Below are 26,442 nucleotides of genomic sequence, written 5' to 3' on the forward strand. Positions count from 1 at the left end.
CAGAGTCTAATAGTAGTGTGATATGAATGAAGACCGGGTGACGAGAGCAAAGCAGCATAGAGTTTATTGGTAGACCCTTGAGCTAAATGTTAGTGGGAATTTTGAAGATGATATTGCTCCGAGAGCAAACTATTAGATACATTAACTTCCTACTGCAAATAAATATGAAAGTAAATCAATATTTGAATATCAAGAATACTCCATGGATTATGCAATAAATATGATAGGCTTGGTGAACGTGTCTATAAGTGTGTGTTTCCGTACACTACTGGGTTACTGGTGGACCTAACAAAAATAATGTCATGGCGAGGAGCTGCTCTGAGCAGGAAATATTGGCATGCCTGGCTAAGCATTTCAAACATGACACCTTTAAGAGTGAGCTGCAGAGGAAAGCTGTGCTGGCCGTGGTGCAGGGTGAGTGTAGCTGCCGTGGCGGCGAGGGAACAGGGAAGAGAGAGGCAAGACATGGCGCACTGCATCTCTGACAAGCACACTAATATTAGATAAAACTTCACAGTAAAAGCAGCATGAGGGGTGTACGGGACGGAATAAAAAGGCTTTACGCTGTTTTTATTATGGTGTTTTCTGGCTGCTTCATTCACCACACGGAAGACTGAGTACTCTAGGGAAAAGTGAACCTGTTCCTTATAGAGGAGCTCCAACCCTCTACCGTCGAGCCATGGCATCCTCCTTAGAGGCCAACTTCCCTGAGACCTGCTTGGCAAGCCGCTCAAACACTTATGTTAGCAACGCAGACAGATTTTGAAGTTGCTTCCATACAGGGGTTGATAGTGCTAGTGAATGACTGGCTGCTGAAGCAAGCCCGGGTATAAAAGTGGGTATTGTCTTAATATAGACGTCCCTCCAGCTCTCTCTGTTTCCCGGGCTCCCCCTTCTCAGCTCTTTCACGCAGCTGATTTGACATTACATATATGAAGCCATGCTGTTGGTCAATAAGGCAGAGATGGGAAATGGAGGAAATAGGATTGAAACAGTTGATTGGAGGAAAAATGGAGATGAAAATAAAAAGGAAATAGATGATAGATGGGGTAAATGGGAGTAAAACAAGAGATAGAAAGAAAAATGGATAACAGGAATAGGAGGAAATGGGAATGAAAATATGACAGCAAACAAGGGAATACGAGGAAATGATAATAAGATAGCAGATAGAAAGGAAATTAATAATGAATAGGGGAAGAGGATAATGAATAAAGGAAAAGGAGGAAATGGTAATGAGGATGACAATGAATAAGGGAATAGGAGGAAATGGGAATGAGAATAAGGATTTTTGGAGGAAATGGTAATAAAACACCAGATAGAAGTATGGATAACAAATAGGCGAAGAGGATAAGGAATAAGGGAATAGGGGGAAATGGGAATGAGAATGATAATGAATAAGGGAAGTGAAGATATGATAACAAATGAAGGAATAGGAGTGTGTCTGCATGTGTGTTGTTGATCAATAGCATGGCTTAATCCACATGACATCAAATCAGCTATGTAAAAGAGCTGCAAAGGGGGAGCTGGGAAACGAGAGCTGGAAGGATGTTTATATTAGAACAGTGTCCAAAACTGTATAATGTATGTAGAGAGTAAGGCTTTAATATAGGAAATGCTAACAATGCAACCTTTAACATGTATGTTACTATATTACTATGTAATGTAAGTGTAATAAACTCTGTAAGCTTTTATAAAAGAGAGAGAGAGAGAGAGAGAGAGAGAGAGAGAGAGAGAGAATATGAGGAGCAAAGAAAAAATAAGATTACAATCTTGAAGAGAAAGAGCAATATTGGGACATCTGTTACCAAATAAAAAAATATAGAAGAAGCAAGGTATAAAAGATAAAAGAAAAACAAACCAAAAGAAAAGAAAAAAAATAAGATCCAGACAGTGAAAAGCAAGGAGTTTGAATAGGGGAAGGTGGCATGATGTCACAAAAGTGCAGCCAACTTGCTATTGGTCCACTGCTGTCCCTATCTCCCCTACACCCAAAACATTACCAGCTGTCCATTGAAAATACATAGGAACACCCGAGTTACACGCCTTATTTTCCGTCTTATGTCCTTGTTTTGAGATTTCCTACCATATATGTGATCTCAAAAGATGTAATAGTCATGTCATACCATACCATTAAGATTTAGATGGTAAATCATACATACAAATGAGATAATACAGCATATTTTAGCTTTTGTGGACTTGGGTGAGAAGTGGGAGGCTGTCTTTGGGGCAAATGTATGGCTGGACCAGGTCATGTACACATGTAAATATACTGTAGATGTTGATTTTTCTTGGTATAGCAATTACTTAACACAGATGATCTTAATACTGTAGGTCTCTCTCTCTCTCTCTCTCTCTCTCTCTCTCTCTCTCTCTCTCTCTCTCTCTTTCTCTCTCTCTACAGCAACTATTTAGAATGATATGTGATTTCATGTCACTGTACATTAGAAAAGCATCCAATCACAGAAATTTTACTTCAGTTTTTGTTCCTTGTCATGCAATAAACATGAAAAAGCAATCTTTGTTATAATTTCTGGAAATTTTTGGTGTATTTCTTTTAATATTGTAGCTATTTGGCATTAACACCATTGATAATAGGTCTATGTGACTTATTTAGTAAACTATAATGTACAGTAAGCCCCCGCACTTGGTGAATTTCAGCTTGGCGAAATTCACTTTTGGCGGTAGGGTGGCCACAGACCACCAAGTGTATGTTTGGCGGTCTGACTTCAAACTTGGCGGCTGCATGGCGAACCACGCGGCTCTCCTGTGATGTCAGACCTCTCTCTAAACCTATCAGAATGCAGTGTGAGAGTCCCCTTCAGCCATTTTGTTTGTGTTACCCTCTGTTCTGCTAACATGGGAACGAATTCTGGCGATTTACCGCCAACATGGCCTCTACCAGCGCAACAGGTGGTACCGGTGGGAGTAAGGACAATGGTGGTGGCGGCAAGGACAAAAGTGGGCGAGGGAAATGGGTGGAAAAATGGGAGTACAGACGAGGAAAGCATCCCAAATGCTTGTTTATTGGTCTGTTTTGTACATGTGTTCTAATATATGAAGGCAAAAGATTTTATTTCAGCTCAAAAGATGGTATTTTAGAGATCAAAAGAGGGACTTTGGCAATGACCAAAGACTGATTGAGGCATTTTTTAAGTAATTTATATGGTATAAAGAACTCGTGTTTGGCGAAATTCACATTTGGCGGTAGTTTTGCCAGACTAATTAATTTGCTAAGTGCGGGGCTTACTGTAGTTTACATAAATCAAACCATCAGTTCTTTCTTATGTTTTGTTTAATATGGAAAAGGAAAGTGGCAATTTCCAGTTGCTTAAATTAACATGGGAGAGGCAAATGTTTTGCGTATATGCTGATCTTAAGCTCCCCCAGCTGGCTTAATTTTTTTTTTTATTATTTATTTATTTATTTATCTTTTTTTTATCTATTTATTTATTTTTGTATCTAATGTCCTCGGTGAAAAGAGATGCATGAAGCTCAACTCACTGATTCCTCTCTCTCTCTCTCTCTCTCTCTCTCTCTCTCTCTCTCTCTCTCTCTCTCTCTCTCTCTCTCTCTCTCTCTCTCTCTCTCTCTCTCTCTCTCTCTCTCTCTCTCTCTCTCTCTCTCTCTCTCTCTCTCTCTCTCTCTCTCTCTCTGGTCATATTTCTTTGAAATGTAGTGGTTTAATATTATAACTTGTCATTCTATTACCAGCACAACACTCTAAGATCAATAGATTTTTTCATTAGATAGATGTTAGAGGTTGCTATTTTTCATATTGGTGCTATAGATAAGGTATACCATAAATTACAATATTCCTGGTAAGAGGACAGGTTTGACCTATACTTAACCTTGATCTGTATTAGAAGAAATATGTTCAGGGAAAAACAATGATTTGTTTTCCAAGTTCATGAAATACAACATACAATATAATTTCCTACCCTTCCTTAGCTATAGACATTTGTAGTAGTGTAGTAAATGGAGATGGATAAAGGCAGTCCATTTCTTCTGGTACAGGCTCCCAGGATGTGTTCGTGTCCATGCCTACGGGCTCAGGAAAGTCCTTGTGTTACCAATTGCCGGCAGTATTGGCTGTGGGGAAGGTGGCCATTGTGGTGTCTCCCCTCATTGCCCTCATTAAGGTAAGCTTACCACATAACCCCATGTTTTGAAACACTGAGCTTTTACCAGGACTATTTTCAAAGACTACATTTTTTTTTTTTTTTTTTTTTTACATTACAAGGGCACTGGCCAAGGGAAAACAGTGTTTGAAAAAAAAAAAAAAAAAAAATCCCGCTGGTTGCCAGGCCCTGTTTAGAGGAAAGTAGGAGAAAGAAAAAACAAAAAAAATCTAAAAGGAGGGTCCAGTTAACGTAAGAGGTGTCTTGACACTCCTCTTTTGAAAGAGTTTAAGTCATAGGCAGGTGGAAATACAGACACAGGTAGAGAGTTCCAGAGTTTACCAGTGTAGGGAATGAAGGAGTGAAGATACTGGTTAACTCTTGCATTAGGAAGATGGACAGAATAGGGATGAGAAGAAGTAGAGAGTCTTGTGCAGCGAGGCCGCAGGAGGGGAAGGCATGCAGTTAGCAAGTTCAGAAGAGCAGACAGCATGAAAACAGCGGTAGAAGACAGATAAAGATGCAACATTGCGGCGGTGACTTAAAGAATCAAGACAGTCAGTTAGAGGAGAAGAGTTGATAAGACGAAAAGCTTTAGATTCCACCTTGTTTAGTAAAGCTGTGTGTGGATCCCCAGACATGAGAGCCATACTCCATACACGGGCGGATAAGGCCCTGTACAGAGCAAGCAGCTGGGAGGAGAGAAAAATGGACGAAGACGCCACAGGACACCTAACTTCTTGGAAGCTGATTTAGCAAGAGTAGAGATGTGAAATTTCCAGTTTAGATTTTTAGTGAAGGATAGACCGAGTGTGTTTAATGTAGAGGAGAGGGAAGTTGAGTGTTATTGAAGAAGAGAGGATAGTTGTCTGGAAGGTTATGTCGAGTAGATAGTTGTAGAAATTGAGTTTTGAGGCATTGAACAAAACCAGGTTTTCTCTGCCCCAATCAGAAACAAGTGAAAGATCAGAAGTTAGGCGTCCTATAGCATCTCGCCTTGAGTCATTTAATTGTTGTTGGGTTGGGCGTCTGTTGAACGCTGTTGAATAATGCAAGGTGGTATCATCAGCATAGGAGTGGATAGGGCATTGAGTCAGATTTAGGAGATCATTGATGAATAATAGAAAGAGAGTGGGTGATAGGACAGAACCCTGTGGAACACCACTGTTGATAGTTTTAGGGAAGAACAGTGACCGTCTACTACAGCAGCAATAGAACGATCGGAAAGGAAACTGGAGATGAAGGTACAGAGAGAAGGATAGAATCCGTAGGAGGGTAGTTTAGAAATTAAAGATTTGTGCCAGACTCTATCGAAGGCTTTCGATATGTCAAGGCCGACAGCAAAGGTTTCACCGAAGTCCCTAAAGAGGATGACCAAGATTCAGTTAGGAAAGTAAGAAGATCACCAGTAGATCTGCCTTTACGGAAACCATACTGGCAATCAGAGAGAAGGTTGTGAGCTGATAGATGCCTCATTATCTTCCTATTAAGGATAGACTCAAAGGCTTTAGAAAGGCAGGAAATCAAAGCTATAGGGCGGTAGTTAGAAGGATTGGAGTGGTCACCTTTTTAGGGACAGGTTGAATGTGAGCAAACTTCCAGCAAGAAGGATAAATAGAAGTAGAGACACAGATGAAAGAGTTTGACCAGGCAGTGAGCGAGTTCGGAAGCACAGTTTTGAGAACAACAGGAGGGACTCCATCCGGACCGTAAGCCTTCCGAGAATCAAGGCCAGAGAGGGCCAGGAAAACGTCTTTATAAAGAATTTTAATTTTAGGGATGAAGTAGTCAGAGGGTGGAGGAGTAGGAGGAATATGCCCAGAATCATCCAAAGTTGAGTTGGTAGCAAAGGTTTGAGCGAAGAGTTCAGCTTTAGAAAAAGAAGAGACAGCTGTAGAGCCATCTGGATGAAGTAAAGGAGGAAAGACGAAGAAGTAAAGTTGTTAGAGATATTATTGGCTAGATGCCAGAAATCTCGAGAGGAGTTAGAATTGGAAAGACTTTGACATTTTCTATTGATGAAAGAGTTTTTAGTAAGTTGGAGAATAGATTTGGCATGATTACGGGCAGAAATATATAGGGCATGAGTTTCAGCAGTTGGATGGCTACGGAACCGTTTGTGAGCCGCCTCTCTATCATTGACAGCACGAGAACAAGCAGAGTTAAACCAAGGCTTTTTAGCTTTAGGGTTAGAGAAAGTATGAGGAATGTATAGCTCCATGCCAGAGATAATCACCTCTGTTATGCGCTCGGCACAAAGAGAAGGATCTCTGACATGAAAACAATAATCATCCCAAGGAAATCAGAATAGTACTGCCTTAGTTCCTCCCACTTAGCAGAGTTAAAATGCCAGAAGCACCTCCGCTTAGGCGGGTCCTGAGGCTGCACTGGAGTGATAGAACAGGTAACGGAAATTAGATTGTGGTCGGAGGAGCCCAACGGAGAGGAAAGTTTAACAGAGTAAGCAGAAGGGTTGGAGGTTAGGAAAAGATCAAGAATGTTGGGCGTGTCTCCAAGGCGGTCAGGAATACGGGTAGGGAACTGCACTAGCTGCTCTAGGTCATGAAGGATAGCAAAGTTGAAGGTTTGTTCACCAGGTTGGTCAGTGAAAGAAGATGAAAGCCAAAGCTGGTGGTGAACATTGAAATCCCTAAAATGGAGATCTCAGCAAAAGGAAAGTGAGATAAGATGTGCTCCACCTTGGAAGTCAAATAGTCAAAGAATTTTACATAGTCAGAGGAATTAGGTGAGAGGTATACAGCACAGATGAATTTAGTTAGAGAGTGACATTGAAGTCTTAGCCAGATGGTAGAAAATTCTGAAGATTCAAGATTGTGGGCACGAGAGCAAGTGGTGTCGTTACGCACGTATGCGCAACATCCAGCTTTGGATTGAAAATGAGGATAGAGCAAGTAGGAGGGAACAGAAAAGGGGCTGCTGTCAGTAGTCACAGACAACTGTGTTTCAGTTAGGAAGAGAAGATGAGGTTTAGTAGAGGAGAGGTGGTGTTCCACAGATTGAAAATTAGAACGAAGGCCACGAATGTTGCAGAAATTGATAGTGAAAGTATTAGATGAAGTGTCAAGACACCCAAGGTCGACAGCAGAGGGCAGTCCGACCTGGGGACATTTATGGTCCCCTCCCAGAGGGGACTCCGAGGCAGGGCGTGGTGAAGGCATTATTAAATTTTGATTTGAAGAGAGTGTAAAAGTGTAAGGTGTTGTAGTGTAGTGTAGGAAGTAGTAGAAGTTGTCTTTAGAGGGCAGGCTGCAGCTGCTCAATTGTATAAATGAGACCACAAAGGGAACCGGGAAGAGAGGACACGGGGAATCACTCAGTCTGCAGCACTGCCTACATCCCCGTAAGTACCTCTCCTGGAGTATTCCACCGGGCGGCAGGTGACTACTGCCTACTCCATACGATGATTAAGCAAGTTTTCATGGATCTTTCTTCCCCTTTGATAGTGAAGAATCTTTGTTAAACTGTCATCAGGGTTGTAAAACATTAAAGGCTACAAAGATGGTTAGTCAGGTTCTCCTAAATTGTTCTTGTTCCTTTGGTGGTTAAGAGTTCTTGTTAAACTCTTAAATCATGAAAACACTCATTGAAAACACCAATAACTACCAATAGACAGTTGAAATTAGTCAAGATTCCCATTTGTCTTGTGTCATATTCTCCATGGCTGTTTATCTACAATCCTCTTACCTTGCATTTGATATTTTGTAATTTTTTCTGTTTTTTCATCTCTCTTCCTATACTTGCAACTGTTCGGTGTCATATTCTGCATCTTTGTGCTTTTTACATCTTTGTTATTTGTATTTCCTTCTGGATTTTCTTCTAAGTATATCACAAGTTGGCTTAGCATCATAACTCATCTCAAAATCTCTAGTAGATTAGATAGAGAGCTAATACAATAGCCAATCATCTTGCCTTGTGAAATCCAGGATCAGATGGAGCACCTTCAGAAGTATCACATTGTTGCTGAATCCTTAAACTCCAAGATGACAACCAAGGAACGCAGTAGAGTACTGGCTGACCTGAACTGTGTCAACCCTTCCACCCGCCTCCTGTATATCACCCCTGAACAAGCTGCCACCACATTCTTCCAGGTATGGGATGGATGGTGTTGTTCTCGCTATCACTGATTAAAGGCTGATAGACATTAGATGATTAGATTCTTACTCAACCAACAATAAGAAATATTACAGATTCTTCTAGATGATCCTCTGGAAAAAGGCAGAACTTGGCTTGTGGATCCAGTTCCATTCCAGTACTTGCACTTCTGCATAGGTTCACTGTGGCAGTGGCGATGGTGAACATGATCATTTTACTATTTTGGATTTTTCCTTTGTGATTGTAGTGAAGTCAACTAGATATTTTTTTTATGCAAGAGGGGAGGCTGGCCAAGGGTAACAAAAAAAAAAAAAGGCCCACTGGATTACCAATTTCCTTAAAAGTTATGAAGAGTTATCCAAAAGTCAGGAACAAATGTCTTGAAACCTCCTTAAAAGAAGTCAAGTCGTAGGAAGATGAAAATACAGAAGCAGGAAGGGAGTTCTAGAGTTTACCAGAGGAAAGTATGAATAGTACTGGTTAACTCTTGTATTGGAGAGTTGAACAGAATAAGGGTGAGAGAAAGAAGAAAGCCTTGTGCAGCGAGGCTGCAGTAGGAGGGGAGGCATGCAGTTAGCAAGATCAGTGGAGCAATTGGCATGAAAATAACGATAAAAGATAGCAAGAGATGCAACATTTCGGTGGTGAGAAAGAGGCTGAAGACAGTCAGTCAGAGGAGAGGAGTCAAGTAAGTCAACAAGCCTCTTGGTCTCCCCATGCTTTATCAAGATTATGATTACTTTTAAAATTACAGTTTTTGAAACAATAACATGCTGAGGCAAAGCATTCCACTCATTTATCACTGTTACAGAAAGAGTGTTTTGTCTTTTCAAGCCTTCTTCACTTTTTGTAAATTTGCCTAGAATATCCTCTAGTTCTTTTACCCTTGTGCATTAAGAAGACATCCTCACAAACATCCTTGTCATGCTTCCCTTTCACAATCTTATAAATCTCTATTATTTTATCTCTCATCTTCCTATATGATAGTGTTGGGAGTCAAGTTTCCTCAGCCTCAGCTCATAGTCTAAGTCCTTTAGAGTTGGTTCCAGGTTGCTAGCTCTCCTCTGCTTCTATATGTCTTACTTTATATGAAGTCTTTAAGTACTGATGACGAGGTCGCTGTGCGACTGATACAGGATATATATATATATATATATATATATATATATATATATATATATATATATATATATATATATATATATATATATATATATATATATATATATATAGTGTTCATGTTCATGGTGTATTCTAATACAATTTGAATCCCTTGCTTTTCTCCCTATCAGAACTTACTACAGCAGTTGCACAGATTCAACAAACTCTCATACTTTGTGGTGGACGAGGCTCACTGTGTCAGTCAGTGGGGCCACGACTTCCGACCTGACTTCTTGAAATTAGGATTCCTAAAGAGCAAGATCCCAAGTGTTCGGTGGATTGCCTTGACTGCCACAGCCACAGCAAGGGTGAGAAGTTTGGTTGTGATATTTAGCATATGCCAGAAAAGGAGTTGTTTGTCAAAGTTCTGTGTGTGAGACAGCTCTTGATTGTTTGAAGGAAGTGATTGTTTCCTATCATAATATTGTTTACACAAGTAACAAGATGAGAAAAACTGATACACTCTGAATGTTGCTTGTTCCTTTACTGTTTGCATTTACCAGAATAAAGTAATTTTACATTAGCTCCATTAACAATTAAACCTAGATACAATAATTTTTTTCCAGTACAGTAATACAGTAAGTCCTTGTTATACAGTAGTTCTTTATCTGGTTAATTCACAGTTACAGTATTTGGAAATTACTACCCTCGATTCGATATACGGTAAGAAAAATTCATAGATATGGTATCCGCTCATGTCATCCGAGAGGGTCCAGCACAGGGGAGCAGGGGTGATGACGTCATCCACACCACACCTCCCCACCACTCACAGCACTAACTTTAACTTAACCACCCTTGGAATCTCTTAACTCTTCCCCTCCCCCCTTTTTTGAATTGCATTACATATTACTTACATGCATTACTAATCAGATGAATAAATGGAAGCACTAATATATTCATAGTAATCATGGCAAACATTTAAAGCCTACTACCAGCTGCAAACCATGCAGTAACTGGTAAAGGGAACAGATGGGTCTGGCAAGCCCTCTATCAGTGAATGGTGGAAGTCGTATAACATCAAGCACGCCTTAGATAACATCAAGTCATCTTGAGACAAAGTGAAGACATCTACCATGAACTTGGCGTGGAATAAAGTATGGCCAAATTGCGCGCATGACTTCTCAGGCTTCGCTGAAGACGACATTGGTGCGATCAGAAATGCCATAGTAAATATGTGCCATAGGGCTGGCTTCGATGAAGTTGATGATGATGATGTTCAAGATCTTTTGGAAAGCCATGCTGAATCTCTCTCAAATGATGAACTTATAGAGCTAGACAAGGCATCACAGGAGGCAGAAAAAGAGGGAGACGAGGAAGAAGAACCTGTGTGTGGCCTGGACATCAAAACTCTTAGAGAATGTCTCGGTGGTATCGAAAAAGCTCTGAAAACTCTGAACTCTGAAGGAACGTGACCCAAATTCTGTCAGGAGTAGCAAAGTGGCTCATGAGGTAAAGAAAAGTGTCAAGATTTATCAAGAAATCTATGATGAAAAAACAAGAAAAACTAAACAGTCCTCCATCTACTTGTTCTTCAAGCCAGTCAGACATGCCGTCCTTGTGCCGACCCTGCTACAGCTGGCCCTTCCTCAATATCCTCTTTCTTCAAACCATTGAAACGTGCCGACCCTGCTACAGCTGGCCCTTCTACATCTGCTTTCGACAGTGCAGACAACGACGTCTTATGCTCGTCTGTCCACTCAGCAGAAGATGAGTAAGGGCTGAAATCCCTACTGTCCCTTAGCCTCAGGAAGGACATCATCTGATAGAATACATGGCAATTGAATGATGAATAAAAAACTTTTTCTGTTTATTTCTTTTGTGCAGTACTTTTTTTTTTTTTTTTTTTTTTTTAATGATTATTTTCATGTATTTTAATTTCTGTAGGGGTGACTTTTGACGTGCTGGAACACATTCCCTATTATTACATGTTATAATGGGTTCGGTATACAGTAAATTCCATATACGGTAAGGTTTTCAGGAACGCATATGTACCGTATAACGAGGACTTACTGTACCTCGACTTACAAATGCATCTAGTTAAAAATTTTCCAAGTTATGAGCTGAGATTTGGATGATTTCTTGACTACATACAATAAAAATCCAAGTTATGAATACTTATCTTGATGCTGGCAACGCAAACTGCATTGTTCGTACAGCGCCACGCAATCCTTTGCACACCTCACTTGTTCAGTTCTTGGCGCCTCTTGTGTGAAAATCACTCTCTCTTATCTCTCATGCTGTGCTTCTTTATTTGTGTTATATTGTTCTTTATTTTGCTTTAATAATTAATAATTATGGCCTCTTAAGAAATCAAGTGCTAGTGCAAGTGATGATAAGAAAAAACGTAATGTAATTAGTATCGAAACAAAGTTTGAAATCATTGAAAAACAAAACATGAGAGTGGTGTGCATGTGGTTGATTTGTCTCAGCAATATGGTAAACCCTCTTCAACAATTTATACAATTCTCAAACAGAAAGATGTGTTAAAGTCAGTGAAACCTTCAAAAGGTGTAACCGTTTTGTCCAGGAAAAGAACAAGTATTCATGATGAGATGGAAAGGCTTTTGTTATTGTGGATAAAAGAAAAAGAAATAGCAGGTGACACGATTACTAAAACAATCATTTGTGAGAAAGCCAGCGCCAGTTTTAATGGCTTGCGCAGAGAACAAGCTGAGCAGGAGGGTGGGAGCTCGACTGAGTAGGCTGATGAATTCAAAGCCTCTCGTGGATGGTTTGAGAAGTTTCACAAGCGTTCTGCAATTCAATGTTATTGATCTATTTATCGTATCTGCATTTTATTACATTAATTATTATAGACATTACAATGTTATTTAGGGAGGTTTGGGTGATTTTTTGGAGGGTTGGAGTGAATTAATGGGTTCTTAGTTATTTCGTATGGGAAATATTGCTTTGACATGAATTTTTCATGTTATGAGCCTGGATTGGGAACGAATTAAATTTGTAAGTCAAGGTATTACTGTATTTCATTACTATTGTACTAAGGGGAGTCTATATCTATGTTGCACAGGTTGTTGAGGACATCTTTACCCAGCTCAAACTAAAGAAACCAATTACAAAATTCAAGGCATCATGCTTCCGGTCAAATTTGTATTACGATGTGCGGTTCAAGGATGCCTTGGAGGATCCTTTTGAGGAGTTGCGGAACTTTGTGCTGGAAGCACTTGGGCCAAATTGGGAGGAGAACAGAACAGTAAGTGGAGCTGTCCTGTATCCTCATTGTGCATCATCAGTTGAACTAGGATTATATTATGAAGCACCACTGCAGATTTCTTCTCACTTTTATAGGTAATTGAGGTAGGACTGTCATTTTTATGGTCATGGTTGTAAAGCAGTGAGAAAATAGTATAATGCAAAATCTTCTTGAGCAGCTCCTTTGTACATATACATTGATGCCATGGTACTGATTAATTTTTCTGACACCCTGAAGGTAAAATCTGGGTGTGGAATCATTTACTGTCGGACAAGGGCTGGCACTATAGAGGTGGCACACCAGCTGTCAGCCAAGGGCATCCCCACCAAGCCCTATCATGCCGGTAACTAGGGCACCACTTTTAATCTTGCCTCTTTCAAGAGACCTTGGTAGCTTTTTTGTGTGTGTGTAAAATTACACCAGGTAAATAGAGCCAGCTAACTTTTATTTCTGCTCAGTCATGTGTGTATACTCAGATGTCATTGAAATAAGTATTTATGTTCAGTTTCTTTTTGAATAGAAATGGAATGTTCCTCTCAGGTCTGAAAGCGAAGGAACGGTCTCAGGTTCAGGAGGACTGGATGGATGGTATTGTCCCTGTCATCACTGCCACTGTGTCCTTTGGTATGGGTGTCGACAAGGCTTCAGTCAGGTAAGTGACCCATGGTGGATGAATATATGAGATCATCACAGCAGAGGAGTTGAGATACTGGGAACCAACATCAATTTCCATACTAAGTGCCAAACTGGTACCTCAGTGGATCTTCTATTTTAATTTTTTTTTTTTTTTTGTAGCCTTAGGCCAGTATTACTCTCACTACATGAAAAAAATTAGTTTAAAGCTTATGTGATGATGTGATGTGTAGTGACATTATAAACTTACATATATTTATATGTGTGTGTTGGTGCAGGTTTGTGGTGCACTGGAGTGTCCCTCAGTCCATGGCTGGGTACTACCAGGAGTCAGGGAGGGCTGGGCGTGATGGTAAGCGGTCCAGGTGCAGGATATACTACAGCAAGCAAGAGAGAGATACAGTGTTCTTCCTGTTACGCCAGGTGAGGCTGTAGCTGTTGCTATCTGTCAGGTTGATATGATTGTTTAGTTATTTATTTGGTGGTGTTTGAATGTCATGCTTCTGAAGTTAATTTGTACACCCTCCCAGGTCATATTACCTAAGTTTGTTGAATAAATTATCTCTCAGTTCTTTCAAATAGATTGATAGATGAAAGGAATAGATTCAGTAATTATTTTGTTAGTGGTGAGTCACTTAGGACTTTAAAGTAAGATCTGACAAATTTATGGATGATAATGGTAATGGAAATAGGTAGGTGTATTTCATACCCTGGGAGAAGCCTCATGGCTTCTCCCAGCTTTTCTTATTTTCTTTTGTTCTTATCTTTGTATGCTGAAAATACCACATGAATATACTTCAATCACTACCCTGAGAGAAGATTACAACTTACCTGTCCATTAATTTAATGTCTTTTTTGTAGTGGTTTTATGAAGGCAGTCTTTGGCACTTGAGGGAACATATTTCAATTGGCTGCTCATTATTGTTTTGTTTACACACAGGATGAGAAAAAAGGGAAAATGTATGGCAAGATCAAGAAGGAAGAGCAAGCTAAAGCAGCCATCAAGAGCTTTGAGCAAATAGTCAAGTTCTGTGAAGTACCAATGTAAGACTATGTGCTCAGTCCCTTGTGTTGGTTGTTTACCAGAATGAAAGTTGTATTTTTTGGCAGTTCATGCTTTGAAAGGGCAATTAAATGGATACTATAAAAAGTATTATCTAATGTGCGTCTAGTATTTTAGAATTTCATTTGTCTTTTGTTGATTGTCATAATGCATGTGTCAACTTTGTCATATAAATCTCAATGGATTGTATGAAAGTGGAAAATAATCATGAAAGCATTATCAGGCTAAGTTTGATTTTGTTTCAGTATTATATGTCAAATTATTGATAAAATTGAGAGCAATAAAAAACAACAGCAATGATCACAGTTTGTGCCACAACTATGAATTATTTACCAGGTGCCGACATCTGGCCTTCACTCAGCACTTTGGAGATGACAAGCCAGACTGCAAAAAGAACTGTGACTACTGCACCAATCGCAAGGTGGTGGAGAAGCGTGTGGAGCAGTGGAATGTAGCTCTAGTTCGCAAGCAGTCGTACAGATTTGCTCCAGTTGCAGCTTTTGAAAGTGACTTTGATGATGGTAGCCTATATGGGGGAGGCAGGAGAGGACTGAAGAGGTAAGCTTATTATCACTATATTCCTCTGTGTAGTACTTGTGTTTATCGTGAAATTGGAATGAGTTCAGTTACAGTTCTCTTTTTGTGTACATCTAAGAAATCATAGTGGTAACTGTTGATGTCATCTAGAATTATCAAAAGTAAGTGCGGATAGACATTCACTGATCTAATGACCTTGTACAATGTCACAGCATGAATGTATGTACTATATTGTACTCTTTGACTCTCATATTACAGTGGAACTTTGGTTTATGAACTTAATCAGTTTCTGAAGGCTGTTCGCAAACTGAAATGTTTGTGAACCAAAACCAATATCCCCATTGAAATCAGTGTAAAAATAGATTAATCTGTTCCTGGATCCCAGGGCTATGTTTTAGAGAGTGACTTGACATACACCCTGTGGTCCCTGCAGCACATATCTTCTTTCATATGCTTCTGTACACCTCTCAACTAGAATAAACAAAGGATTGTCATTGTTATAGTAACGGTGTCTAACTGACAGCAAGACGACATACTCTGATCTTTCTGACAACGTTTGTTATGCATCACTAGCTGTCCTGGTGTCTCATGTCTCCTGAGACTTGCCATACCAGCAAAGTACCTTGGAAATATTTCTTTTGTAGTGTTCCACTTTTGTAATAAAGTTCTTATTTTCTGTTTTTCTTTGTGTGGATTGAACAGTAGTATAATTTTGAAGATGCTTTGCTAGTATAGCTTTCTTTATTTCTATTATAATATACTTAGACTTCTTAACACCACTATCACTAACACATTTCACTTTCTTGGGAGGCATACTGTCATCCAATTTAATGCAAAAAGCAAAAAAATAATGGCACGATAAGAAGTACTGTTTACAGTATGGTAACATGAGAACAACTGACACTCCGTGCGATGCCATCTTGCGGCAAAGCCAAAATTTATTCCTATACAAGGGCGTTTGTGAATTGAGCTTCCCATGTTGTTAAGAAATGTATTATACAATCCTCTTGATTATAACATTTTTGTTTTCATCCTTTACATATAAAAGTTATTAAGGAAATGGAAATGAAACATAATAAGTATTTATTTGCTCATCAGAGAACAGAATGAATATGATCAGGATGGTGATGGAGATGACAGGATGAAGGAGGTGCAGCAGCAGGAGAAGAAGGACAGAATAACATTAATCAAGCAGCAGTTTGCTTTGCGTCGAGGGAAGGGCAGCAAGGCTTCCTCATCTGGCTCATCATCATCCTCATCAGCAAAGAACAGGCTCAAGGAGCAGCGTGAAAAAGAGCGAGCAGAGAGAGAAGAGGAGGACAGAGCTGACAGGTCCAAGCTTGTCAGTGCTCAGTTCACATCCAAAATTGCTGGCCTTAACATTGCAGTGAGTTGCCACTTAAGTGTTTTTATAAGTTTCTGAGAGAGAGAGAGAGAGAGAGAGAGAGAGAGAGAGAGAGAGAGAGAGAGAGAGAGAGAGAGAGAGAGAGAGAGAGAGAGAGAGAGAGAGAGAGAGAGAGAGAGAGAGAGAGAGAGAGAGAGAGAGAGAGAGAGAGAGAGAGAGAGAGAGAGAGAGAGAGAGAGAGAGAGAGAAATTTTTTTCGGTTTGAAAATGACAGTTTTATCAGTTAATTGGTAAAATGACAGTTTTATCAGTTAATTGGTATTACTGTTGACACCATGATATCCAGGTTGACAGCACAGTGACCTCTCTTTTTCTAGACCCGAGAGAGTTACCTCCAGCTGGTGTCTCAGGCTCTGTCCAAGAACTATGAGGCATGCTGGCAGTCTGGTGCAGGAATGAGCCACCTGAAGGCGTGTGACATTGAGGAAGTGGCCACCAAGATGGAGTACCAAGTGTTCACTTCAACCAATAACATGATGATGTACCGCAAGGGCATGATGTCTCTGGTTAGTTGTGCGTCTTTGTTGCAGTAGATGAAGGTTTTTCAAAGTATGGGTTAGGATTCAAAACTAGGTCACAAGTTTTGTTAAGTGGGTTGTATTGTAAGCAAATATATAGAGAAGAAGTAAAAATATGTAGTGCATGTGAATCAGTTTCCATCTCAGAGGTATAAAGGTACAATAGAATAGAAATGCAGTAAGCCCCGCACTTGGCGAATTAATTAGTCTGGTGAAACTACTGCCAAATGTGAATTTCGTCAAACACGAGTTCTTTATACCATAAGAATTGCCAAAAAAATGCCTCAATCAGTCCTTGGTCATTGCCCAAGTCCCTCTTTTGATCCTTAAAATATCATCTTTCGAGCTGAAATAAAATCTTTTGCCTCCACATATTAGAACACATGTACAAAACAGACCAATAAACAAGCATTTGTTGTACTTTCCTCGTCTGTACTCCCGTTTTTCCACCCGTTTCCCTTGCCCACTTTCGTCCTTGCCGCCACCACCATTATCCTTACCCCGACCGGTACCAGCTGTTGTGCTGGTAGAGGCCATGTTGGCAGTAAATCGCCAGAAATCATTCTCACACTAGCAGAACAGAGAGTAACACAAACAAAATGGCTGAAGGGAACTTTCACACTGCATTCTGATAGGTTTAAAGAAAGGTCTGACGTCACAGGGGAGCTGCGTGGTTCGCTGTGCAGCCGCCAAGTTTGAATTAAAATTGCCAAACATGCACTCGGTGGTCCGTGACCACCCTACCGCCAAAAGTGAATTTCGCCAAGCTGAGATTCACCAAGTGTGGGAGCTTACTGTACTGGGTTTTGAAGGAAGTATAGTATGTAAAATGAAACTAGGTTTTGATAAAAAACAAAACAAATGAAGAACACTACACTAGATCATGCAGTTGACTCTTTTCATATAATCATTGATTTATTTATGCAGTGATATTTGTGGTGGTTACGACCATATGCAAGTCTGTATTATATGGCCAGCATCTGAGGTGATGTCACCAGTTTAGTTGTGTCAATCTTGGCTGTGGAGTTGAGAGTATCAGTTTGGGATTTATTTAGTATGTTTACTTTGTGGAGTGTATTTTGAGATCTCTAATTTTGCATGTGAATGTGTGCTGTAACTCACTATCTAAAGTTTTAACTTGATTTAATCTAAATGTATTACTCTTATCAAATGTCCATCTGTCTGTTTCTCTGTCATTTAACTCTGAGAGTTCTCCCAAGATTATGGCCATGACAGAAGAGCCTCCATTTCTCGTTATCTAAATAATGATTTTTGCTTGTTGAAGGACTGTCTTCTCTTAACCCCTTCGCGCCGGATGTTAAAAAAGCCCGCCTGTATGATATACGGGTGGTAGTGCCGCGCGCCCGAGCACGGGAAACTCGTGCAAGCTTGTCATACTTGTCGTCTTTGTTTATTATGCTGCTATTTTTTAGTCACTATATCGCCTTCGAAGAGGAAAGTGGACACTTCTCTCTTCGGAGAAAAGAGAGAGAGAGAGAGAGAGAGAGAGTGTGACATTTGCTAATATTTTAGACACAAGCGGGACGCATGTAGCTTATCTTTTGAGAGGAAGAGGGGAGGGAGGGAAGGAGAGGAAGAGAGAGAGAGAGAGAGAGAGAGAGAGAGAGAGAGAGAGAGAGAGAGAGAGAGAGAGAGAGATTAGAAAATTTGTTGTTTTTGTATTTGTGTGTGTGTGTGTGTGTGTGTGTGTGTGTGTGTGTGTGTGTGTGTGTGTGTGTGTTTTTTCACGAATGTTACAAGGCGGGATGCATGTAACTTATCTTCGAGAGGGAGAGGGGAGGGAGGAAGGGAGATGGGGAGGGAGGAGATGGGGAGGGAGAGAGAGAGAGAGAGAGAGAGAGAGAGAGAGAGAGAGAGAGAGAGAGAGAGAGGAGAGAGAGAGATGGAAACAGTCTATGCCATTGGGGAATTTTAGATACACGCATGTAGCTTATCTTTAGTGATTGGTGGAGACAAGGATGGTGGGAGGAGCACTAGGATTTCAAGGACAGCATATGGCGTGTGTAGTTGGTATCCAACACACTATACGGGACAACTGAACTGAAGAAAGCTCAGAAAAGAAATATGACGTCTACGTAGGCGTCACCGTATTTGCTACTGGGGCTTCATGACGCCTACATAGGCGTCACCGTATTGAAGGGGTTAACACCTTTCACACATATACCACTTTACCCTTTTATCTACCAAGCAGCCTTCTTCTCCTTTTTTGGACCCTCAGTTTCATTCATGCACACTTTCTTTACAAACTTTGCTCTTCATCCTCATATTATAGAAAGGATATGTGTTATTCCTAAGAATTCCACTGGAAGATTGATATGAAAATAGTTCTTCATTTCTTTAAAGATGATGAGCCTGAGGAAGGACACTGGAGAGAAAAAGTTACGGCAAGAGCTGGCAGAGCATCAGCCTCAACTGAGCCTTGGGCAGCTGGTCAAACAGATTGAGAACAACATCAAGGACAGGAAGGTAAATGAGAACTCAGGGTTTAAGACAGCAAGTGATGTGCTCAAGAACAGTAAGAGCAAAGAGGAAAACAAGCCAACATCCCCACCAAGGGTTTCCTCAAGGAAAGGTTTTTCCCTCAAGCGTTCACCCACACGACAGACTTCTCTCACTTCATTTTTTTCCAAAGATGCCAAAAAGTTGAGCACTACTGTCAGCAGTCATCAAATGTCAGAGAGTGAGTCTGATAATGAGACAGCTGGTGGAGATGTGAGGGAAAATGGGACAGTAGATGAACATAAAGATGACAGTGTGATGGAGGCAATAGATGACAATGTTATCTGCAGTGATAGCAACTATGACTCTGAGGAAAACCTAGAATTTGACATGGAAGAGTATTCTTTATCAGATCTAGAGGAAGAGGAAAGAATGAAAGAAGAGGGAGAGAAGGAAGAAGAGGAGGAGGAAGGAGAAAAAGAGAAGATAGAAGAGGAGATTGTCCATAAGGCATCATCTTCAAGCATAGATGTAGCGAGTAGCATCTTGAACAATGAATGTAGATTTGAAGGGAAAGGTAAACACATTAAGGAAGAAAAATCTATGTATGCTGTGGAGAGTATAAATAGTTATAAAACTGAAATAAAAAGTGAAAAAGAGGATGACACATCATCTTTGAAGGATGACATAAATCAGGAAGTCATGGACAGTGAAGATTTATTCTCAGAAGTTAAACAAAAAAATTCACTAAGTTCCAATATGTGTAGTTTTTTGGGAAAGGAAATTAAAAAAGAAAAAGTTTCCATACAGGATAGTAAATATAAAGTTGAGGTAAAGAAAGAGATTAAGGATGTGGAAATGATGCATGTGGGAGATGAGGAGAATGAGATGAATGGGAAGGAATACAAAGATATGGAGAGCTTGAGGGAAAAGTCAGGAGATACTAACCACAAGGAAACTGAACCTATATTAGGTACAAAAAACTCAGAGTTATCTTGCAATACTTACAAAAATAACTTTGTGGACCAGGAGGAGAAGAGCAAGAAAATAGAGAAAAAACGGAGAAGATCTAGCAATAACAAATTACAAGTTATTGATCTCTTTGAGTCCAGTGATGATTTTGTTGATCCAGTGGTTAAAAAAAGTAGAGTATCAGATAGTAAATCCTGCATTAAACCTGACCAAAACACTAGAAATAAGACTCATAGTGAGGCAAACCAACACAAAGACTCAAGCAGCAGTAGTAGAGGTGAAAGATATCAGAGAGATAAAAGTGGAAGTGAACCTTGCTTTGAAAAATTACCTTATAGTGTATGCTTACATAACACTACTGATGCCAGGCTACATTCTCACCACACCTTCAAAGATTCTGAAAAAAAGGACAAGAAATACAACAGAGACTCTGAGAGGAATGGAAAAAGTTCAGGGAAATCCAATGTTGACTATGAAAGGGAAAGAAAACACTCTAGTGACTCAACAAAGGGTTCAGACAAATGTATGGAGATCAGGGAATCTTCCAAACACAGTGATAGGAAAAGTGATAAAGACAAAAAAAGAGAAATTAAATCAAGTGATGTAGATAAAGAGATGAAACGTACTAATAGTAAAAGTAGTAAACATTCCTCATGTAAGCTAAACCAAAGTGCTGTTGAATCCAAGATTCCCTCAGGATCAACAGTAAAACAAACAGAAACAGTTCCTTCTCATGGTACCAGAAAGGCTCATGAAGGCCTTGAACACTGTACCAAGGCATCTGCAAACTCAGTCCTCAGGGGGACAAATACCTCAACCCAACCAGAAGCAGCAAGGGATGACAAGCCAGCACACAAAGGAGTTGCAGCAGGGAAGGAGAAGCAGTTGGTGGCAGACTGGGTAGTAAAGTACCTGATGCCTTACTACAGGCTTGGTACCATCCAGGACAAGGCTATGTTCAAGGCGCTGGCCAGGCACCTGTCACATAAATTGGTGCTTCATGCTCAAGCCAAAGGTGAGAGAGAGTGAGAGAGAGAGAGAGAGAGAGAGAGAGAGAGAGAGAGAGAGAGAGAGAGAGAGAGAGAGAATGAGGATGATGGGAAGTAAGCAGATAACATTGAGGTTTTGCAATTTATGAAGGATACAATAGACCTTGAAATTCCGTATAAAATTTATTTCAGAAGGAAGTTACAGAACATTTAAACTTACCAAATGCCTTGTAGGATTAGAGATGTTCCTGATGCATTACATCTTTCTGCTTCAAGCTTTTAATTACATGAGTAATAAAGTATCACACTGGAGGCTCTTGAGAAAGCTTTGGTCACACAGGATAGAGACAGAAATTTTAAGTTGGATGAGGTCGTGGCTACAATATAGGCAACAGAGGGTTGTTATAAATGGCTGTTATTCAGAGTGTGGTCAAGTGATTATTGGGGTGCCACAGGGATCAGTTTTAGTGCTATTGTTATTTTTGATAGATATTGATTATTCAGAATTAATAGTTATATTAGTAAATTTCCAGATGACATGAAGATAAGTAAATTAATTAGATCAGATTCAGATGACATTGCCTTGCAGGCAGATTTGGATAGGATGAAAGAATGGACAGACAGATGTCAAATGCATTTTAACATTGATAAATGCAAAGTATGTACTTAGCATAGGTAGAAGAAATGCACACAATAGATAAGCAATAAAGTATGAAGGTGTGGTAGGTTCAAGATATAAAAGAAAAAAATTAGGAGTTATATATAGTTAGCTCTGATCTTGGTCTAAGGAAATAATGCATAGAGGCGAGAAATAAGGCAAATAGGATGTTAGAATTAATTTTTAAGGAGCATTAGAAGCAGAAGTCCCAAAGTGATATTAGTTATATTTGGTGCTGGTTCAGACTGCATCTAGATTATGCTATACAGTTCTGGTCTCCACATTATAGGAAGGATTTAGGTCTATTAAAATCAGTGCAAAGGAGAATGTCTAAAAAGATACAGGGGATGAGGGATATTCCTTTATGAAGTGAAATTGAAGCTGTTAAATTTGTATTCCTTAGGTTAAGAGGGGACCTTATAGAATTATTTGAGTGGTATAGGGGTTATAACAAAGCAGAGCTTGGCCTGTTACTGGATATCGGATAGTCTGGTACCGCTCCTCCAGACCTCGAAATGCAGATAGTCCATGCCTGTACTTCCATGTCTAGAATTTTTTCCCTCGGTCTGGTACCGCACCTCTGCACCTCCAGTACCATACACAAAACTATTAAAACTTGCCTGAAAAGTGTAGTCCACACCTCAAAAAATATAACAAAATACAGGGCAGTAATATATATATATATATATATATATATATATATATATATATATATATATATATATATATATATATATATATATATATATACACACACACACTTAACCCTCGGCTATCGCGCCCAATTGGGGCTGAAATAGCCGCGCCATAGCCGAAAATGCGATAGCCGAATTGAACAACTAATGGTGAAAATTATTATTGGTGCTGCAACCACAAATTTTACTCCTAATATCCCTCATTTTTACCTTTTTTTTAATTACTGTATAATCCATTGGTACCAATTAATGTTGGGTTGGTGGCCATTGTGAGCACAAAAAAATGGTAGAATCTGGCTATCACTGTCTAGTGGGGAGGACGTGCACTCAGAGACTGTGTTTCATCTTGGCGGGAAGGCGGTTTTGGCCAATGAGCGCTCAGATATTCCATGACGTCATGGCTGGGTGCGCGATAGCAGGCATCTGAGGTCGCAATAATGAAATTTTAGCAGCTTTTCATGGGTGTGTGATAGCAATAAAACACAATAGCTGAAGTTGCGATAGCGAGGGTTAACTATATATATATATATATATATATATATATATATATATATATATATATATATATATATATATATATATATATATATATATATATATATATATATATATATATATATATATATATATATATATATATATATATATATATATATATATATATATATATATAGTATGACAAAATGGGGATCATGTATGCATGTATTCATTTTAATGTATATACAATTAGCAGTAACTGGAAGTCATTGTAACATTATTATTATTATTTCAAAGTGTACATACACTATCCTCACCTTAAATTCAGTAGCTACTTTCATATTCATCATAATTACCATACCTCAGCACACGCAGCACAGAAACTTCCGGTTTGTTTAATTCAAAAGAGGAAGAGAAGACATGGGGATATAGAAAAATATGTTGCTGATTCAGTTTACTATCTATCACAAATGACAGTTTTGAAACGATTCACAATTTGACATGTTCATTAAACATAATCTACAAGTCCTGCTCCTCCTCTTTGTGCTGCACTTCCTTGTAGTCCAGGAGGTGCATGTTGTGCCTCACAAACACCAGCTGTTCGAAATTTACATTGCTGAGGCTGGACCTCTTTGCCCACAAGATGTCTCTGCAGAGCTGAACAGCCTCTCCACAGCAGCAGAGCTGGGGAGATGGGTGTTGTACCTCTTGAAGAGGTCCAGCCAGCATTCCTGTAGTGGGGGGATACTTGCTTAGACCTGAATGAATGACTTCACTCAAGTGGCAGGAAAATATACCTGGTAGCACAGATCATCAAAAACAGCTGAAAGTAATGCTACAGAGTGCGGACTGTTTGTTGTCTTTATTTATTTTTATCCTTGAAAACCTCAGGTGAGGAAGTATGCACCCATCTCAGGTGCAGAGGTACAGACTAAAATTTTGCCTTTCCGTATGTCTCAGGTGCGGAGGTAAGGACTCAGAACTTCACCTTTCCGTATCTGTTACTTCCGCTCATTTGAGAATTTTTCTACACTTAGACCCCCGCACCTCATTTGGTGGTCTGCAGGTATGGAGGAGCGGAGGTGTGGACCGAGGTATGGAAGTGCCCAGCTCTGTAACAAAGAGGACATGAGCAAAAATCTGAGGATCAGTAGTCAGGATAGAACCAGAAATAATGGGATCAAGCTTGAGAAATTTAAGTTTAGGAAAGAAATAGGAAGGAACTGGTTCTGTAACACAGTAGTTGAGTGGAAAGTACTTGGTAATGTGGTTATTGGTTTTAAGTCAATATGGAGCATTAAAAATAAGATCAGACAAATATATGGAAGGGGATGATAGGGGAAATAGGTAGGTATGTACATATAGGGACTCTGACTTGTAGGCCTGATGGCCTCTTGCAGCTTCCCTCATTTTGTTATGTTCTTATGAAAGTTAATACTGATCAAAACATTTACAAAAATGGCTTTACTTGCATATTTCATATTAATTTGTTTGTATACCTGAATTTTTTGTCAAGTAGCTAATGCAGTACACCATATATCTGATGTTTAGTTATATTTTCAAATTTTTCTTTAGTTATATATTCAAATTTTTATGTTCATTATCTTAAGAATTTGATTATATGTTCTTATATTTCCTTACTGAATATACTGCTTATGTCTTTCACACTATGTGCAGCTTTAGATGATCTCTTTTGAGTAAGTTAAGCAGTAGTATATATTGGGTTTTAGTTTATATATTTTTTTTTTATTTTACTTTGCTTATGCATTCTGATTTGTGATTGAAATTTTAAAGTTTGAATTATATATTTTCTCCACACTCATCCCCTCCAGGTGAGGAGGATGTGAAGCAGTACATTGAGCACATCTTTGTCAAGGGGAAAAAAATCACATCGGAGGCTGACCTGGCACTGCTGTGAGGCTGGACCACCACCACCACCACTACCATGAATACTACTACTGTATCCTACTGGAGTTGATGTGAGGCACTACGTCAGCAGGACTGGTATTGGTGTAGGTAACCCAGGTATAATTGGTGAGCTGCTTGTCACATTCACAAGTTACCTGATTTGGGGAGTGAATTAACTTTTTTTTTTATGGCCCCAAATATTGATTTGTCTGTTATTTTTTCAGACTTAACATTGAGAAGTTACATTCTAAACTTTTATCATTTCTCTTGTCTTCATGACACTATATCATCAGTTTTATTTTATTTTATTGGTTTTTGCATGCCTGTGCAGATGCAAATGAAAGCTATATGAATGTTCCAGATCATAATATGGCCAGAATTTTGATGTGGAGACTATTTTTGAGCCATAAAAGTGTCTACAGTGGATTTATAGAGGCACCTGTGATGCACTGTAAATATTTTTGGTTGTGAGCAGTGGTATGGTGAGTCAAGTGATGGCAGGGGCAGCCTTGGCTCAGGTGAAGCTTTCTGATCATCATCCTTCCCACTGAAGGGAGATGCAGAACAGCATTTTTGTAAAACTTATTTCATGAATGTATTACTTATTATGAACTATTTTTATGTAAGTTAACTTATCATAGCTCTGATATTTAGTTTCCTTACTACTTATTATTTCATTTACTCACCATTAATCATTACTTTCACTTAACATCCACCAGTGAAGTAGTTACATTCTTACTACTTAGGAACCTGGCATTAATTTTTTCATGATAACACATCTTGGTCTTTATTCATTGTTACCACATTGCAGCATACTTAAAGTATCATGTAATATGTCTGCCCGGGATATTGTCTGGTCAGTCTTCACAAGCCACTAACTCCAAGAAATGGCAGTAATATAGTTTGGAGTCTTCCTAAAGATATTAGACATGGTAATAATGCATAAGTGTAGAGGATGGGGCGGGCAAGGATAGGTACAGCAGGTACGGCTAGGGAAGACGGGAGTGACAACTTGGTCCAACTTTGTGGCATCCAACAGCGTGACCTGCGGCGCCAAGGTCACTGACCCTGGCACACAGACTTAATAGGCCACTGAGGCGACCAAATTGTGAATACACCAACGAGGTGTCCACATCATCATCATCATCATTATCATCGTCATCATAATTTTGTGAAGCGTCTTTATCTGTGACACATTTTGCGGTGATGTTCTCATCTGTGATGTTCGCCTTTCTTAGGTTCTTCTTTACATTTACTAGTATACAGGACAGAGGTTAACACATTCCACTTGTACACTTGTTTTGTATGACTTAAGTTATGTATACTTGGTGCTCGTTTTGTTCTCGCGTGCACTGTGTTGGGTAGACCTGACATGAACAGATATTGATACACATGTATCTCGGAAATGCGTTTTAAACAGCTAAATAAAGGTGGTTCTTGTAATGGTTGTGTTGGATATGACCCATTTATTTTACGTTGTTTTCTGTATATGTGTTCATTCAGTATTAAGTATTTAGGGATATT

At 39.4% G+C, this 26,442-nt stretch overlaps 2 protein-coding genes across 8 annotated transcripts in view; one reads left to right on the forward strand and one right to left on the reverse strand.

Annotated features, from left to right (window-relative positions):
- Positions 1-237: 237 nt before the first annotated feature.
- LOC123514209 (ATP-dependent DNA helicase Q5-like) lies at positions 238-26,361 on the forward strand. Of its 2 annotated transcripts, XM_045271892.1 has the most exons (15): positions 238-414; positions 4,015-4,139; positions 8,063-8,227; positions 9,524-9,700; positions 12,421-12,603; positions 12,841-12,946; positions 13,144-13,255; positions 13,515-13,659; positions 14,177-14,280; positions 14,636-14,857; positions 15,935-16,223; positions 16,559-16,747; positions 19,124-21,206; positions 23,971-24,076; positions 24,843-26,361. In XM_045271892.1, exons 1-14 carry the CDS (start codon positions 303-305, stop codon positions 24,027-24,029), a joined length of 4,071 nt encoding a protein of 1,356 aa, XP_045127827.1. In that variant the 5' UTR covers positions 238-302; the 3' UTR covers positions 24,030-24,076; positions 24,843-26,361. The 2 variants fall into 2 exon arrangements, with proteins under 2 accessions (XP_045127827.1, XP_045127826.1); XM_045271891.1 differs by lacking the exon at positions 23,971-24,076.
- LOC123514212 overlaps positions 23,232-26,442 on the reverse strand; it is a 40,241-nt gene continuing 37,030 nt past the window's right edge. For 3 of the 6 annotated variants that reach the window (XR_006677539.1, XR_006677538.1, XM_045271896.1), the window contains exons 2-3: positions 24,058-24,122; positions 23,232-23,741 (exon numbers count right to left, since the gene is read on the reverse strand). Coding sequence is in view for 1 of the 6 variants with exons in the window: in XM_045271896.1 (XP_045127831.1) it covers positions 23,519-23,741; positions 24,058-24,122 (288 nt within the window). In the remaining 5 variants the exon portion in view is untranslated. Of the gene's footprint in view, positions 24,123-26,442 lie in introns of all 6 variants that reach the window. The other 3 variants (XR_006677537.1, XR_006677535.1, XR_006677536.1) reach the window with 2 other exon arrangements.

The sequence above is a fragment of the Portunus trituberculatus genome, chromosome 37, assembly GCF_017591435.1.
Source record: "Portunus trituberculatus isolate SZX2019 chromosome 37, ASM1759143v1, whole genome shotgun sequence".
In the NCBI taxonomy this organism is placed as follows: domain Eukaryota; kingdom Metazoa; phylum Arthropoda; class Malacostraca; order Decapoda; family Portunidae; genus Portunus; species Portunus trituberculatus.

Excerpts from the sequence above, each read along its gene's own strand:
- LOC123514209 (XM_045271891.1), top strand. The coding sequence starts at position 303 with ATGGCGAGGAGCTGCTCTGAGCAGGAAATATTGGCATGCCTGGCTAAG. Across the intron at positions 14,281-14,635 it reads AAGTTCTGTGAAGTACCAAT|GTGCCGACATCTGGCCTTCA; the intron begins GTAAGACTATGT and ends ATTATTTACCAG. Across the intron at positions 21,207-24,842 it reads GCTTCATGCTCAAGCCAAAG|GTGAGGAGGATGTGAAGCAG; the intron begins GTGAGAGAGAGT and ends CATCCCCTCCAG.